We start from the raw sequence: 17,486 nt of genomic DNA on the forward strand, positions 1-17,486 counted from the left end.
GGCCCGGAGCCAGGTCCACGGAACGTACACAGGCCCCTGCTTGGCCTCACATTAGTCCACGTCCCGTGAGCAAGCTGCCCCCACCTCCAGCCCTGTCCCCAGCCCTACCTACTGGCAAAGGACTCCCATGTCGCGGCTGTGCTGATAAATACGGAAACTCCATCTTTATTGGCGGTATAAACATCTCTGTCTGTACATACATTTCAAACATTATAGTGCAGGGCCTGAAGGGAGCGCCCAAGGGGGAGCCCCAGCAGCACGGCAGCTCCCCCTTTCCCCAAAGCCCTACCCGCTCTGTGCAAACCAAGGCCAACAGCTCCTGCTCCCTCTTCCTCCCAGGAGAAGTCACTGTATGGGGAGGGGTCAGGGGTCAAAGGGGTAGGAGACAGGAGGGCTTGGAGGGGGAAGACACAGGTAAGTGCTAGAATCAAACACTGAAGCAAAACAGGCAACTGGCACAGGCAGTAAGCTGGGGGTGGGGAGAGGGACGAAGGGGAGTGAGGGGCCGAGCTGCCCTCTGGGACACAGGGAGGGCTCTGGGATCTTGCCCTCTCCACAGCAGGAGAGACACGCTCTGGAGTCTCAGCCTGCATCCCAGGAAACGAGGGACAAGGGTGCCATGGGTAGGCGAAGGATGGCAGAGGCGAGATAGAAGCAAAAGCCCTCCCCCTACCCCCCTCCCCCCCCCTGCACCTGACAGCCCCTCTCTCACGCCATTAAACACACAGTGGGCACTCACTTATGTGTGTCCCGCCTGGGGAGCTGGAGACTCAGATTCTTTGTGGAACTAGGGTGCCTGAGCAGGTGGTGAGGGAGAAAGCCAGCTCTCAGGAGAAAGAACAGAGACCCTAGAACAGTTTTGCAGGGACAGTAGTCAATGGAAGTAAAGAGAGGGCCTAAGACAGCCCCCTAGCCCAGCCAGGGGGGATGACAGCAGCAACTGGTTTACACCATGAGGACAGAACAAAACAGAGAAAATGCAAGAAATACTGTGGTGAGCAGGGCAGAGGCCGTCTCTGCTCCGCCCTCTATAAAGCCTCAGGCCCAAATAGCAGCTGAGACAGGGCGCTCGCTCCACTCCACTCACAGGGCCAGTGGCGAGCAAGGACATGGAGCCCACCGACCCACGCAAGTGGGACCCACTGATAGAGCAACATCATTCTTTGGGCTGGGCCTGCTCCTGTCCAACCAGGGACTCAGGCCCAGGACGGGTCAGAGGGGTGGCACCGGCACAGAAGGGCTTGGCAGGGGCCGGATCTGGTTGGGGCAGAGTGACTATCCACCCCTGGGGCCTGCCAGGTAAACAAATCTTCAGGGAAGTCATAAACTGGGTACCTGGTCCTGTAAAGGGGGCGGGAGGGTCCTGTCAAGGGGCGGGTGTATGGGAGAGGTCCCTAGCCACTCAAGGGGTGCAGGTCCACTTTGACTTTCTCCCCACAGCTCAGCATCCCGATGGTGGGAAAGAAGCCGCCAGAGGGCACAACAGCATCCTTCTTCCCGATGATCTTGCCATTCCGAGTGAAGAAAACCTGGGGGTGGAGGCGGGAGAAGAGTGGAGCCGGCGGCTCTGGCCTCTGCTCTGAGGATGCTGGAGCTCCCAGGCTTGACCACCACTCGGTCCCAACTCCCAGCATCACTTGCAGGGACTTGGGGCGATGCACGAAGCGACCACGAGAGGGCGTGCTGAGGCTGGAACCCAGTCCCCGCAGCTGGGCGCTGCCACCCAGAGCTGACGGCGCCCACCGCAGCCCCGCCCCCCGCCTCTTCCCTCCCGGCCCCACTGCCTATTCCCACTCACGCCAGCCCTCGCGCGGGCCCAAGAACCCTGGTCCCACCCCAAACCCTCCACACTCACCACCACCTTCTTGCCCTCATGCTCCTGCTCTATCTCCTCCCCATCTTCTTCGTCTTCCTCTTCCTCCTCTTCCTCTTCCCCTTCCTGGTGCAGGTACATGACATTCCGGACATTCCGGACAGCTCGAGCAGTTGGGGACAGGATCACTGTGTCGCAGCTGTCATCACTGTCACCTAGGAGGCCCGGCAACCTGAGCTTCTGTGGTTCTGCCCCACCCTCTACCCGACCGCCTGGCTGGCCACCCACACCCCACTCACCCTCACTGTCCAGAATGTAGTCCCGGGGGAACATGATTCCACAGCCCATAATGTCCCCTTTGTAACAACGTGGCCCAAAGGGGTCCCCCACACCACTGCCATGGAAGATCTTCCCATCATCTGTTGGAGGCGAGGACACACAGTGAAGGGCTGACGCTCCCCAGAGCAGCCCAGGAGTAAAGCTGACACTTCCCTACCTCCCTCTCTGGCCCCAAGTAAGGGAGGAGATGCGGTGAAACAAAGACAGAGGGTGAAACAAAGACAGGGGGGGAAGAGAGCATGAGATTTTTTTAAAAAAAGACACAAAGTCTGTCCATTCCTGGGGCTAAAGAGGAGACTCCTCAGGGAGCTGGTTAGAGAGAGGAAAGGGTTTGGGGAGTGGAGGGAGAGCTGGGACCAGGGACTCATGGCTAGTCCTTGCTAAAGAAACCCCAAAGGAAATGGAGCCGACCAAAAAAGAAAAGAAGAATCTGCAGGAAGGGCACAGAGGAGCCAACTCAGAGGCCTGGAATGTCCAGTTAGGGCCCAGAACCCGTCCCTGCTCTGCTCCCCTGGCTTTTAGGGCTGGCAGGGGAAACACAGATGAGAAGAAAGCACTAGAAGCTTGGGGAGGCAAGTAGATGGCAGCAGGGACAAGTCTCTCCAGCCAGATGCTGGAGGGAAGCCACTTGTGAGGGGTCGGAAACGGATGTCCCTGTACCCTACGTCCTCTACAAGCCCCGTTTCCCCAGGGCAGCCCCTGCTCACCTGCATGATAAGCTACAGACCCTCTGCTCCAGCCAGGGTGCCTGTTCTTGGGATAATCCTGCATCAAGAAGAAAAATGATAATCTGTGGTACCACACACAAAACAGACTGGGAGAGAGTTAGGTCTGCACCTCCAATCTTCTGAAATAGGCTACAACCCGGACGGCTGCTCACCACCCCTGCAGCCTTCTCTCCTTCAGGTATTTGAGATTGCAGGGGCAGCTGAGAAGGTGAGAGGGTTCTCCGCGTTCCCAGCCGGGGCTGCAGGCTGACCCCAAGCCCACATCCAGAGCTCAGCGTGTGGTGCAGTCGCAACACTCTCCAGCTCCTAGGTCACTGGGGTCTGCACCTTTACACAGCAGACACACACAGCCGTGTTCTGCCTCAGATTAAGAGCCTCCCTCTGCAGCCTGGCCCCTGGATTTTCCCAAGAGCTCCCAGCCCCATCCCAACAGCCCCTGGGCTGAGCAGCTCCACAGGCAAAAAGCAGCACTGGTGCCCACCTTCCGGGCCAGCCCCAAGGCGATGTAGCATTTCTCTCCAGGGTCCACAATCTCCACCTCGAAGTAGTGGCTGCGGGTGCTGAGTGGGTGCCGGGCCTGAGCCAGCCCCACGTCAACGATGCTCTTGCCCTTGCCCAAGTACTCCAGCAGCTGTGGAGAGAGCGCAGGGGAGCAGGAGGCGGGCTGAGAGCTGCCCTGGAAACCTGGGCCCAAGGCAGCCCAGGGACCGCTTTCCTGTGGCTCACAAAACACCCTGGCGGAAAGGGAAATGGTCCCAAAGGTGTACAGTGTGGCCTCAATGTTCTCGGCAGCCTTTGGAGAACTGGGGGGGGGGGGGGGAGCAAAGGTGCTAGCGTAAGCCAGAGGGCTGAGCCCTTTGCTGAATGCTGCTCCCACCTGCCTGCTGAGCCAAAGACCTTCTCCTTGCTTTGGGGAGACAGGGAGAGCAAGCACCACAACCAGATGGCAAAGTGCTGGGAACCACACTCTGGGTCTCTAGGCTGTGTCATCACTTCCCTGAACAACCCTGCTGGGAAAGGGCCATCCAGGGCCCCTAAACACAGAGAACAGGAGAAGGGAAGACTAGGCTGAGGAGAAACCTGATGACCTTCTCAGGGGGCCTCATGGGGACAGGTTAGGTGCCAACTCGAGATGTTTGGGGGAAGGGAGACCAGTTCAAAAGCCAATTTGGCCCGGGATGGGACTGACATAATTTCTCAGGTCTTTGTTTTACTTGGCTTTGAACAGAGCTGTTCAGAGCTGGGGTCAGGGAGGTGCCGAGGGGAGTCAGGGACCCCCGACGGGCCAGCTCTACTCCTTCATTTAACATGAGGGAGGGCAGCAGGCAGCACGAAGCCCGGGAAAGCAGGCTTCCCTGTTCCCAGCCTCTCTGGCTCTTTCAACCTGGAGCAGAGGTGTGGAGGTGGGAGGAGAGGGGAGATGACTGATGGGCTCTTGGGGCTCTTCAGTCCCACAGTGGTCCTGCCTGGGCATGATGGGGCGGCAACCCCCAATCTAGGAGGATCTATTTATCAGTTGTCATGGTAACAGTGGGCCTATGACTCAACCCCATCCCTCTTTCCCCCACCCTCAGCATCACCTGGGATTCCTTAATCCCTTTTTAATGAGCCAAACTGCCCCTGAAGACTTTCTTCTACCTTCCCACCCCTCCAGCACTGAAGAAAACGTACTCCCTGGGGACCTTCTCCACTTATCCCTGGCAAGCCCTGGGATGCGGGCCTCTCACTCCTCAAAGAGCTCCTGCCTGAACAGGAAAGGAATTACGCTCGCCCGCACTAGCATGGAAGCAAGCCTCTGTGTCTTCAGCAGAGGCAGCGCCTGCGTCCTCACCACCTCCTTGAGAGAGGAAACAAAGGAACTTCGTCCACTTCTCAGCTCTGGATCCCCAAAGCCCTGCCACCGCCAGTCCATCCTCCCCTCCTCACCAAAGAGAACTGGAGGGAGAGGTGGGGGTGGTGGTCAGGGGGAAAGCCAGAGATGTATGGAGACCATCGAACTGCACAGCCAGGCTGGCTCCGTCCTACAGCTAGAGCCTCACCCGTCCTGGGCGACACTGGCTCTCCCCTGTTTACACTCCTAGCGCAGGCTGCTCCAGTGTACACACGGCTTGCTTTCATCAGCAAGGGGTCCCCTGCACCACCTGAATGTCTGGGCACTAATGAAGGCCCCTACTTTTTGAGTTCTGTTGATGGTCCCCTGCCTGTTCTCTGCTCAGTCTGGGTTCCTGCCTCTCCCCACAAGCTGGGAGGGGTGCGGCTCGCTGCACATGAACGAGCGTCCACCCCACCCAGTCCGAGCAGCCCCCAGCCCACACTCCCCCCCCAGCACTGCAGAACTGGGGGGGGATCCCACAGCTGCCCTTCACACACTCCATCCACCTGGCCTCGGTGTAGGAAACATAGTGCTCTCCACTTTCAGAGCCAAGTGACAGGAGTAGATCCAGAGCCTGATCCTTGGGAACAACCGGTCCTACGGTTCCCTCTGCCTCAGCCCTGAAGAGGCAGCTGAAGTTTTATCTATGCATAGGCTGGGGTACTTCCTTAAGCTAGAGGGCGAGGACAATGGACACTAACACGGGGCTCTAACCCCACCCCCCTCTCTGTAGAGCAGCTCAGACAGACCGCTGACGGCCTGCAAGACTAGGTCCCTGCACAAGCTGCCCTCGGCAAGAGGCATCACCCACCTCCCAGCGTGGAAGCCACCCTAATTCATTGGGCCTCTCGGATCCACTCTCCTGCTCATGGGCAAAGTCCCCTCAAGCACTCTAGAGCCTTCTCAGAGCACTTAGAAGGGTGGGGTAGAAGGAAGTTTGGCCTCTCTGAGGTCCTTGCTTGAGTCCACTCCTCCCCCTCTCAGACTAGGGCTGCCAGGAACCTAGAGGAGATGGGAGGTTTAGCCCCTTGAGTCAGTTGCTAGAAGCTTGATGCTGGTCCCTTAATCTGTGCCTCAGACGCCTCTTAGTTTGAAAGAGAATCAAACAGACCTGAGTTCAAACCTTCACTCCAATTACTTACTAGCCACTAACCCCTGAGCAAGTGACTTGCACTTCTTTAAGCCTCAGTTTTTTCATTAGTAAAATTGGGATACTACTACCTGCATCTCCAAAAACAGGTGAGAGACTAAATGAAGTGGGTGTCAAGTGCTCAGCACAGAGTCTGACACCCACATTTCTGCCTTTCCCGAAACCAGTAAATAGAGATTATACTGGGACATGCCAACATATTAGTGCTGCCTAAACATTAAGTCACCCCAAAGCTATGATAGACTGGGAGGGCCAGTCACAAAGAAAGAAACGATCTTTCATCTTAGCCTTTGCCTCCCACGAGAATGGGTCCTTGGCTCCTGGAACTGAGCACAGTCTCCCCAGGACAGAGGACCACTGCCCGGATGACTCTACCCCAACCGACCAACTGTCCTCCTGGCGTGATTCTCTGAAAACAATGCCCAGTCAGCAGGAATGTTCCCCTACATCTTTGGTGGGGGAGGGGAACCCTCTCCTTGAGGCTCTCAAGCCCCCTGCCTCCTTCCACACACAACCAAAGCCTTGCGAGGCCAAACAGGTAGACTCCAGGCCACAGAGGAGGCTGCAGACCAGAGTGCAGAGCTCCTACTGTACCCCACCCCCTCCCAGTACCGGTAGCACCTTCTCAGCCTCTGCTCTCCTGCTGGGATCCGCCCTCTGTGTCTCTCTCTCGCCAGCAGAGACCCTAATCCTTCTTGACAGGAGCAAGGGAGGGCTCAGTGCCCTGAGGGCCTAGAAGCAGCTGCAACAAGAACGAAGAGCAGGCCTCCCACCGCGGGCTCAGGCCCCAACACGGTCTCCTCCTGGGTTGGGTCCATGAAGGACCCCTGGGAGGGTGAGGCCTCAGTCACCCCCCTTTGTATACCAAAGCTGTTGCCTGGTCACTAAGGAGTTGTCAGAGGAGCTATGAAAAGGAAACAAAGACAGAAGGAGTCTAATCTCCTAGCTTTACCGGCTGTCCCCCACCCTCCACTCATTACCTCACTTTGCAAGGCTTGAAGGGGGGAGGTGAGGGGCAACACCCCATCCCTGAGCAATGCAGCAGCAATGCTTCACCACCCTCAGAGCTCTGGGAGGGGGGGACTCTTTAGGAGGGGAAACTGAGGCCACAGGAAACAGGAGAAGAATTCCACTCAAAAAAGATTAAACAAACCTGACTAAAAATTAACAACTGTTCAATCTAAGTAGTGGGTATATGGGTGCTCACTGTACTATTCTTTCCAATTTTATGTTTGAAATTTTTTATAATGAAATGTTGGAGAGAAAAGAAGAGGTCAGGAATTGAATTTGCTCTTCTTTATGGAAGGAACCAGTAAGAAGGGAGAAGAGAGGATAATTGAGACTCTAGAACTGAGAGAAAAGGCGAGGAGTAAAAGAATTCCAAGCCAAATAAACTCACCTAGAGGGACCCTGGCTGAAGAAATCAGACAGGAGAATCCCAGGGAAGTGGGAATTGAAGCCCAAGAAGTCCGGATTCATCTTAGGAGAAGGGGACAGGAGGAGGGGAGATGACCGGCTACAGGAGAGCAGGCTTGGGTAGAAGGTAACAGCAGCACACATTAGACAGAGGAAAGGCAGCGGCGGAGGGGGCCAAGAATGAGTATGGGCTTAGTTTTGCTACTACCGTGTTTCCCTGAAAATAAGACCTACCCTGAAAATAAGCTCCAGTTAAGATCGTCAGCCAGATGGACGCATTTAGTAGTATGTTATGACAATGTTCCAGAAGAAGATGACATGACTGTATTTGATTAAATGTAGATTGTTGTACATGAAAAAATAAGACATCCCCTGAAAATAGGTCGTAATGCATCTTTTGGAGCAAAAATTAATATAAGACCCAGTCTTATTCTCGGGGAAACACGGTAATTCACTTTTTGGCATTTTAACAAGTCTCTTCACTTTCCTCTGGGGCTGTTTTTTCATCAACAGCACAACAAGAGGATGTTTAGGAATATGCAGCTGTCACAATGACTGGGGGCGGGGACACTAGCATCCTGTGTCTGGGAGCTGAGATGCTGAACATCCTGCCCATCACAGCCATCGCACTGACAAACCCTGGACTGGATGCCCGGAAGCCTCTCCCCACCCTTTGTGGTTCTGAAACGTTGCTCTCCTGGGAACATCGCTCAGGGCAAGAAAAATAGGCTTCAACAACAGCAGGAGTCTGAGGTCCCAGGTAAGGGCTCCCCACAGAGAGGAATGGAAAACCCAGGAAGGACAAAGAGGATAAAGAGCTGTGCTAAGCATAGAACTAGGAGGCACAGGCCTGGCCCAGATGACCTCTCCCAGGCTCCTTCGGGCTGACACAATCTGATCGCTGGATCAGGAATGCAGTGCATGGTCAGAGGGACAAACGAGAGGAGGCCGAGAGACACGTAGGGATGGGGGACCAAAGGGATGGAAGAAACGGGGTGAGTCACTATCATTTGAAAGGTGGGGTAGTTGAGACTAGAAGAGAGGTGTATGTCCCTCAGGAAGCACATGCCCAAGTCTGCCCCAGAGGAGCAAGTGCTCAGGGAGTCGTGTGCCCACCCTGCCAGCTGTCACAAGCTGGGGTGAGGGTCTGAGAGAAGAGCCAAACTCAACAGCTTATGTCTAAGAAAGAAAAAAGTATTCAACACGCGGCCTGAGGGCATTAGGGGAAAGGCAGAGAGGAAGGAAGGCTATTTATAAATGTCTACAGGATTCTGCATCAATTAGAAAAGATTGCCTGGGAGGAGCTGGGAGCAGAGTGGGGACAGGTCCAGGCAGGGAAAGGATGCCAGGAAAACACTGCTGAGGAGAGGTCAGGGATGAGAGCTGGAACATCGCCCTGGCTCAGTCCCAAGTTCAACTCTGTAGATGTTGTCAAAATGATGGTGGAAAGGGAAGACATGAGGGTCAAGGAGTGGGCATGGGAGGCCTCCTGGCTCATAGCCACTGTAGTCCTTGGACCCCAGTGTCAGAAGGAGGTGCAGAGTGTCAGAAGCAGCAGGGGGGCACACCTTGAGTTGGACTCACCTTGAACTCCAGAAGGGGGGGCCTTGCTCATAATCCACTCCCACCCCCCACTGCTTCTGTTTGCTATCAAAGGCTGAGTTGAAAACAGCCTGGGTTGGGGTGAGAAGGCCAGAGGGTGGAGAAAAGGTTGAGCCGGGTGCAAGAGGGCAGCAGAGGGACAATTCAAAGTGGGAGGCCTGAGCAGCCCACTGGAGGTCAGGCCAGACCCCTGACTCAGCATCCATTCACTCCCAATCCAGCACGAGGTGTAGCGGGTAGATATGAAGAATTTCCCTCTCTCAAGGGAAACACTAAAACAGGTATGACAGTAAGATGTATAAAAAAGCAAGCTTTGAGGTCAACGTTTCTCACTGAAGCTTCATGTGCCTCTATTCTCATCCTCTATAAAACGTAGGGGGAAGAGATTGACATTGACACTTGATTAAAAAAAGATCTCAAAGAATCTTCCCCTACATGAATGGAACTTGTGACCACACACCTGCCCCACTGCATGGTGAATGGGAAGCCTGAGTCGAGATTCAGCCCAAAGGAAAATCCAGGCGTCCTGCCTCCCAATCAGCCCCAACCTCTCAAAGGCAGGTGTGCAGGGCAGCAAAGGGCAGCAGGTACTGAAGGAAGCAAAGAAAGAAAAGGAGAACTACTGCTTGTTCTGAGAGTAAAGCTCTCAAATGAAGAAGGGAAGAGAATCAACACAAAAGGGAAAACAGATCTGGACTCACAGAATCATGTCAAGGCTCCAGGCTACCCTGCTAAAATTCCCATTTCCCAAAACCCAACAAAAGACACAGAATTGTCTTCACCCCCAATTCTAAGCAATTCAGACATACTTACGTGGCCTGCAGGTGTGCTGCCCGGCCCTCCCCACCCAGCCCCCTACTGCCCCACTGACTCTTACTTACGGTTCCACAGACTCTGACATCATGGAGGCGGCCCCATTCATCCTCGTAACTGTCCACCATCATGACGCTGTCATCCTCACGGCCCAGCTCAGCGTTGAGGTGCAGCCGCACCTCCTCACCCAGGGAGTGCATGCCCACTGCTGGGAACAGCCCGTCCGGGGACATGGGCATGATGGTGGAGCCCACCTGCAGTGTAGGGAGGAAAGGAGCTGCCTTCTGGCTCACTTTTCTAGAACTCCTCTAATTCTCACAAGAGTACTTTTGAGATGATACAACGAATAATTATCACACACACTGACAGACAGAAAAACGGAGGGACAGAAAAATTTAAAAAGCTGCTAAGTACTCCTGGCCAAGCAAGGTACCCACACAGCTAGAAGGCAAACACAAGTCTCTCAACTTGCTGCCAAATACTTTTTGTACGAGTGAGTGTGTGTTGGAGCAGGAAAGTGCTGAGGCCTAGAAGCTGAGGGAGCAGGACATCTCAGCCAAGGCCTGAGGAAGCAATATTCCCAGGGTGGGAGATGGAGCTGGGTAGGAAAAGAAAGAAGCTGGGGGGCTCTCTCTGCTACATGCTCTTCTCCCATCTCTTCATCACTACTAGACTCTCTCTGAAGAGGGAAAGAGAAGTGAAACAAGGAAAATAAAACACAGGAAGGACGTATTCTCAAAGTATCCAAGTGGAAAACCCAAAGAGTACCTCCAGCATCCAGCATATGCAGCCAGGCCATAATCTCTTTTTTTCCTGCTCAAAGCCCTCCCCCAAATCACCCAATTGTGTCCCCCGCAATTTCTGGCCATCCTCCACCACACTAACTGCCCTCTGCATCAGTCATCTAGGTAACGTCCCAGTTTCCCCTGGGCAAGGGAAATGTCTTCTACACACAGGAGACTTCAGGAGAACCTGACGCTGGACCAAAGGAGATGGGAACTAAGCCCGTGGACCAACGGAGATGGGGACTAAGCCCGTGGACCAAAGGAGATGGGGACTAAGCACGTGGACTAACGGAGATGGGGACTAAGCCCGTGGACCAACGGAGATGGGGACTAAGCCCGTGGACCAAAGGAGATGGGGACTAAGCCCGTGGACCAACGGAGATGGGGACTAAGCCCGTGGACCAAAGGAGATGGGGACTAAGCCCGTGGACCAAAGGAGATGGGGACTAAGCCCAACCAGCAGACTCCTACTACTCCCAAATTCTTAAACAGCCTCAAGCTGCTGAAGTCCCACTTGGGATTACCACTTACCCGCTTCCCATTTTTGGTGAAGAAGATCTGAGCAGTCTGCACATCAAAGGACACAGGCTCAATGCCACAGCCAATCCGGTCTCCAGAGTTGCACTTGGACCCAAACTGGCGGCCCTTAGCTCGGCCATTGTACAGCCTATGGACAGAGCAGCACAGACACAGCACCCAAGCTGCGCCTCCAAACTTCTCCCCAGGGCCGATACTGAGGCTTCGTCTTGCTGCTCCCACTCTGCGGCAGCATCTTACCTATGTCCTGGCGTGAGCTCCACCCTTCCCTCTAAGCCTGCAAGTCTCCCAGTGTAGCCGTCCAGGCACCTTTCTGTCCTGATCCGAAAAGTCTATGAAAACACCCCAAGATAGGTGAAGGGATGGCAAAAGCTACCCTGAGGCAGTCTGTTGTATCTAAGAGTCCTAAATCCACAGGAAGGGGGTCAGGTTCCCCAGGAGACAACTCACTTGCCATCATCAGCATGGTAGGCTACAGAGTCAGGCAACCAGCCGGGCTGGTGATCCAAGCTGTAGTACTGAGGGACCAGCCCCACAGCAATGGTGCCGCGGACCCCGCTGTCCACAATAGACACCTGGAGGGAGGACAGCAGGGCAGTTAGTAGGGATGGGAAATAGGAACTGCTAGGGGGGCAGGCAAGGGGAGTCAGACATCAAAGCGGGCTGAGACAACAGACATGGGAATCAGAGAAAGGACAGAGGACACTTAGAGGGACAACTAGGAGAGCGAAGGTCTACTTTACCATGATTACTGAAAAAATAATTTCCAATAGATGGAAAGAAATAGGAGATGAAGTAGATCCTTGGTTTAGGGGGTGGGAAAGGACATGGGTCAAAATCTGGCATATGGGTCAAAGTCTACTTAGCAGAAGGGACAGGGTGCTAGGACTCCAGGGCACCTATTCTCAACATAGGCACCATGCCATCCTGCACCCTTTTCCCTGCCAACAGGACAGCCCTGATGGAAAATTAAAAGGCCCAGATCATGAATCTAGTGAAAAAGCTCCCTGGATCTCACCCCCTGCTCTGCCCACCTCAAAATAATTGCTGTCCTTGGTCAAGGGTCGAGAAGCCACATAGCAGCCAACTTCACCGGAGTTTCCATGGTAACTGAAGGAAGAACGAGTGGGGAAATCCATTAGCAGCTTAGCCCAGGAGTTGTGGGGAGAGTTTCAACATTCCCAACCCCCACCCTGCAAAGGCCAGCAGAGAGGAGAACCCATTAAGCCACACTTCAGGACATCTGCGCAGACACCATAACAAGATACTTGAGGTCATTCACTCCCCCTGCTGCCTCCAGTCAAGGTCCAACCCACACCGGACCAACGCAAGCCTGGCTTCTTCATTTCCAGGGGGAAAAGAAGGCAACCTTGGTTGCCTATTAGGGGGTCTCATACCCCTTTCTAACCTCAATCCCTCGTGTTGCAGCTTCAGCCCCTTTCCTTTGGCTCTGCCCTCAGCGGAGCTGGAGAATGGCTGGCCTCTATCCTCTGTCCCAAAGCCCTTCGGATACTGGAAGAGTTACTCAGTCCCCACTCCTCAGCTTTCTTGTCTCCAGGCTAAATAGAACTACTTCTTTCCCACCTTCAGTGACAACTTTGTGAGAGAGCAAGGCTCTGAAGGAGTCAGGGAAGAGGTTCAAGCCAGAAAAGAGAGACAAAATAAACACAAATGTACACACTGAAGGGTTGGAAGGTGGAGATCAGGATGCACTAAATGACTGTCCTTCCTGAAACAAAAAATTCACTGCCTTTGAAATGGCCACTCTTCATCTAAGGCAACCTGTGAGATCCAGGCAGAAGAGGAGCCAAACAGCCCACAGAGCCACTGGGGTCCTCTCAGCAAGGCACCTGGGCAACTCCCGAGACCCCAGCAGCCTCCTGTCTCTCACACGAGTGCTTCCACTGCGGACCAGGATAGTGACCCAGACACACACGCAGCGAGAGGGCAGGGGGAAGCAGCACACACTGCTCCACTCAGAAAGCACTTCAAGTTCAATAGCATTCCCCGCCCAGTGCAGTGTAGACAGTCCTCTCCCTCTGAAAAAGCCCTTTTTCATCTCTAAGATCTGGCACAAGAAGAAAAATGTAGAAAGACTCCCCTAAACTCACCTCAAAGTGTCTCCATCTACAAGAATGTGCTTGAACCTCTCCTGATACCGGAAAGCTCGAACCTCCCGAATCTCCCGGATCCGCCGGCGCCAATTCAGAAACCGGTAGTGCAAGTTGAGGTCATCCATCTTGTTCATGAGAACAAACCTGCAGGTGGGGAGCAGGGGATTGAGGAGGAAGCAGGGCCCTGAGCAAAGCACCTCAGCCTATTTGATCCAGAATGTGGGGAAGGCACTGAACTTGAAGCCAAGTGCCTAGATCGACCTCAACGATCCCCATCCTTTCATTCAACATTTATTGAGCTCCTACTATGCGCACTTCTCGGTGCTAGCGACACTGTGAATAAGATGGATGGGATTCTTGTTCTAGTACGGCTTCCATTCTAACGTAAGGAGGCAGGACAGTTAACAGACATGGGAATGTCAGTGGAGGAGAAAGCAGGGCGAGCTGATAAAGAATTTGGGGTGAATTCTATTTAAAGCAGTTCGCTCTGAGGAGGGGACATTTGAATTGAGAGGAGAAGGAGCCAGGCATGTGACAAGCCCCAAAAGAGCACTCCAAGAACAGGGGAAAGCCAGGACACAGGTCCTGGGGTGGAAGGGAGCTGGCATGGTAGAGAAATAGAAAGGCTCGGGTGGCTGGTGTGCAGGGATCATGGAGAGAATATACGGGAGGGTGAGACGCGGCCAAGACCCTAGACCATAGTGACCAGTTTGCGTTTTATCCCAAGTGTGATGGGAAACCTGTGGAGGGCTTTAAGCCAGGAAATGACATGGCCTTAAGGTTTATCAGGTCTCATAGACCATTCAGACTAGGGGTTGGAGCACTGATCAGCAGCAGCGCCAGAGTGGCCAACAACTCGGCTGTCGCCCCAGTTCAGATGAGAGATGGCAGCCACTAAGATGGTAGCAGTGAAGGTGGATTTCCCTGTATTTAAACCCACTGTGCTAACGTATGAATGAATGAATGAATGAGTGAATGAATGAATGAGTGAATGAATGAATGAGTGAATGAATGAATGAATGAGTGAATGAATGAATGAATGAATGAATGAATGAATGCCTTTTTCCTGGGAGCCAAAGGTGAGGAAAAGGTGAGGAACTTTTCTCTTCCCAGCCCACAAACTCTGGTAGGCGGGTTCCATCAAGGCCTGACAGCGCCTTGAACACAGTAGGTGCTTACTAAACCGCAGCTGGGCTGACTGCAACGCCAATGGGCGCATTCGACCCTTGGTTAGCAGCCAGAGGCCACCACGTGGCCCAGCAGGACAGGCACCTGCGGGGCAGCGGAGCATCTGCTTGCCCCCAACCCCACAGCTGTGGCACCGGCAAGCAGCGGCCGCACCTCCACTCCGGGCACGGCCTGGCCACTCACACGAGACCCGAGCGCAGGGGGGCCAGCCGGTCAGTGTGACTACGCCGTCTCCCCAGGCCCCGCACCGGGCTGCGGGTCCAGAGGGGGTACGCCCCGAGTCCGGAGCACAAGGCCCCGCCCATGAGCGCGGAGCCCCAGCCCAGGACCCCCGCCTCCCGCCTCAAACTCTGAGGAGACCCGAGACCTCCGGGACCCCGCCCCCGATCCCCGCCTACCGGGGCCGCCGCGTCCTCCTCATCCATAGGCCTCTCAGCTCGCCCTCTAGCTCTTCGGCCGCCGCCACCACACACATCCGGGTCCCCGCCCTTTCTACGCTCCCAGAGGCCCGCCCCCCACCAACACCGCCGACCAATCCAAAGAGGCCTAGGATGACAGTCACCTGCAAGAGCCAGTCAGAGGGCGCAGGCAGGGTCGGGCGCGGCCCGGTGAACCGGGTACCTTGAGCGGGGCCGGGTCTGGTAAACCGGGTGTCGGGAGGGTGGAAGGCGGCTCCATGGCGGCGCGGACGCCGCGCTGGGCAGCGTGGGCGCTGACTGGGCGGTCAACGAATGGCTCCTGCGCTGGGCGGGGCAGGCGGAGGAGGTTGCTGCGTACCCACAAATATTGCGAGTGTTTCCCAAGCGCTCGCTCTGTGCCAGACAGCATGCCAAAAGCTTGTGAGAATGTGCTTCTAATGCACTCAACAGCTTTATGAAATGAATCTTACTTTTTGCAGATGAAGAGAATGAGGCTGGTCTCCATAGTTGGTGCGCCTAATGTAGCCCTATGCTTTATAGTCTCTCGGGCTATATATTATTACCTAATGTGCTTTATAGTTTCCCGAGCTCCATTTCACGTCACCTTTGGCTCATTGTGGGAAGGACATTCCATTTTAGGAGGACAGAACTTCAAATGCAAAAAGCACAGTTGGCATTAAACGTTCATGCTGTTCAGGAACATAAGCGTTTGGTGTGACAAGGAAAGTTGGGCGGGAGTCATAATGGGAAAAGTAGAGGGATACGAACATTTACCGAGCACCTACTAAAGGTTGTTTATTGCCATTCTGGGGAGGACCTCCGCAATTTCTTCCCATCGCTGACTCTCTTTTCCAGACAGGAAGGTTTTCCCCCCTCTGTATTTTCATATGTCGTTTGTACCTCCTTTATAGCACTTATTACAATCATACTTTTATTATTAAAGTCACTTCTGTATGTAGATCCGTCTCTGCTAGACGAAGCTCCTTCAGATCCATTTCATTCAACATTTGTAGAACACAAATTTATAAGAATAGGATAAATTCCTCTAATATATGGTGATGGAGAGAGAACTGGCTCTGGGTGGTGAACACACGATGTGAGATATAATGTATTACAGAATTGTACACCTGAAATCTATGTAACTTGACTAACAATTGTCACCCCAATAAACTTAGGATGTAGTCATCCTAATACGTATGTAGTGATATTTCATTGTGGTTTCAATTTGCATTTTCATAATTACTAATAATATTGAGCATCTTTTCACATGCTTATTTGCCATCCATATGTCTTCTTTGGTAAAGTGTCTGTTCAAACCATTTCCCCGTTTTAAAAATGGAGTTGTTTTGAAAATTCTTTATGTATTCTGGATTCAAATCCTTTATCAGATATATGGTTTACAAATATTTTCTTCCAGTCTGTGGCTTGTCTTCTCATTCTATTAACAGTGTCTTTCAAAGAGCAGAAGTTCTAAATCTTGAAGATGTCCCATTTATCAAGTTTTTATTTTATGAATCATGCTTTTGGTGTTCTAGTTAAGAAGTCTTTGCCTAATCCAAGGTCATAAAGCTGTTCTCCGATGTTTTCTTCTAGAAGTTTTATGATTTTAGGTTTTGCATTTAAGTCATAATCCATTAAATTATTTTTATTTTGAAACAATTTTATATTTGCAAAAATAGTGCATATGCCTTTCTCCCTATATCCCCCAATGTTACCATTCTACAATCTTAATACAATTATTGAAACCAGGATAGTAACACTGATACAATAGTCTTGAGTAATTTACAGTCCTTATTCAAACATCACCAGTTATTCCACTAATGTCTTTTTCTTGTACAGGATTGAATCCAGGATCCAACATTACATTTACTTGTCATGTCTTCTTAGTTTCCTCAATCTGGGATAATAATTCAGTCTTTCCTGAAGAGTATGTGCCTGTTATTTTGTATAATATCCCTCAGTTTCATTTTATCTGATGTTTGTTCATTATTAGATTGAGGTTATGCATTAACAATTTTATTGAGATCTGTGATTCATTTTGAGTTAATTTTTGTATATGGTGTGAGATATGGATCAAAGTTCATTTTTTGCATGTGGATATCCAATTGTTCCAGCAGCATTTGTTAAAAAGACTATTCTTTCTCTACTGAATTGCCTTTACACAATTAAAAAATCAATTGAGCAAGTAAAAAAAAAATGTTTTAAGTAAAGAAAAACAAATCAATTGACCATGTATATTTGGGTTTATTTCTAGACTCTATTGTGTTGCACTGATCTGTTTTTCTTTTCTTTTCTTTTTTTTTTTAAGATTTTTATTGGGGAAGGGGAACAGGACTTTATTGGGGTACAGTGTGTACTTCCAGGACTTTTTTCCAAGTCAAGTTGTTGTCCTTTCAATCTTAGTTGTAACGGACGCAGCTCAGCTTCAGGTCCAGTTGCTGTTGCTAGTTGCAGGGGTCGCAGCCCACCATCCCTTGCGGGACTTGAGGAATCAAACTGGCAACTTTGTGGTTGAGAACCCACTGGCCCATGTGGGAATCAAACCGGAACCTTCGGAGTTAGGAGCATGGAGCGCCAACCGCTTGAGCCACCCGGCCGGCCCTGAACTGTTTTTCTATCTTTATGTTTTGATTACTTTAGCTTTAGAATAATTCTTGAAGTCAGATAATATAAATCCTCCAATTTTGTTCTTTTTTTTAAAAGTTCGTT

At 52.4% G+C, this 17,486-nt stretch overlaps 1 protein-coding gene across 6 annotated transcripts; it reads right to left on the minus strand.

Moving 5' to 3' along the window:
• Positions 1-139: 139 nt before the first annotated feature.
• On the minus strand, positions 140-14,863 carry SPRYD3 (SPRY domain containing 3). 6 transcript variants are annotated; one of them, XR_013994059.1, is made up of 13 exons: positions 14,757-14,863; positions 13,168-13,314; positions 12,091-12,166; positions 11,507-11,631; positions 11,051-11,186; positions 9,803-9,988; positions 3,362-3,511; positions 2,860-2,917; positions 2,113-2,232; positions 1,856-2,028; positions 1,336-1,529; positions 740-848; positions 140-348 (listed from the first exon to the last, which is right to left on the minus strand). XR_013994059.1 is itself a non-coding variant. In XM_081060759.1 (11 exons), exons 1-11 carry the CDS (start codon positions 14,831-14,833, stop codon positions 1,395-1,397), a joined length of 1,383 nt encoding a protein of 460 aa, XP_080916885.1. In that variant the 5' UTR covers positions 14,834-14,863; the 3' UTR covers positions 140-1,394. The 6 variants fall into 6 exon arrangements, 1 of the variants encoding a protein (XP_080916885.1); XR_013994060.1 differs by having other exon boundaries at positions 140-394; XR_013994061.1 differs by having other exon boundaries at positions 140-848.
• Positions 14,864-17,486: the final 2,623 nt, after the last annotated feature.

This window comes from Rhinolophus hipposideros (assembly GCF_964194185.1).
Source record: "Rhinolophus hipposideros genome assembly, chromosome: 9".
Classification (NCBI taxonomy): Eukaryota; Metazoa; Chordata; class Mammalia; order Chiroptera; family Rhinolophidae; genus Rhinolophus; species Rhinolophus hipposideros.

Excerpts from the sequence above, each read along its gene's own strand:
- SPRYD3 (XM_081060759.1), bottom strand. The coding sequence starts at position 14,833 with ATGTGTGTGGTGGCGGCGGCCGAAGAGCTAGAGGGCGAGCTGAGAGGC. Across the intron at positions 2,918-3,361 it reads CCTTGGGGCTGGCCCGGAAG|GATTATCCCAAGAACAGGCA; the intron begins GTGGGCACCAGT and ends TTCTTGATGCAG. Across the intron at positions 2,233-2,859 it reads GTCTGTAGCTTATCATGCAG|ATGATGGGAAGATCTTCCAT; the intron begins GTGAGCAGGGGC and ends CGCCTCCAACAG.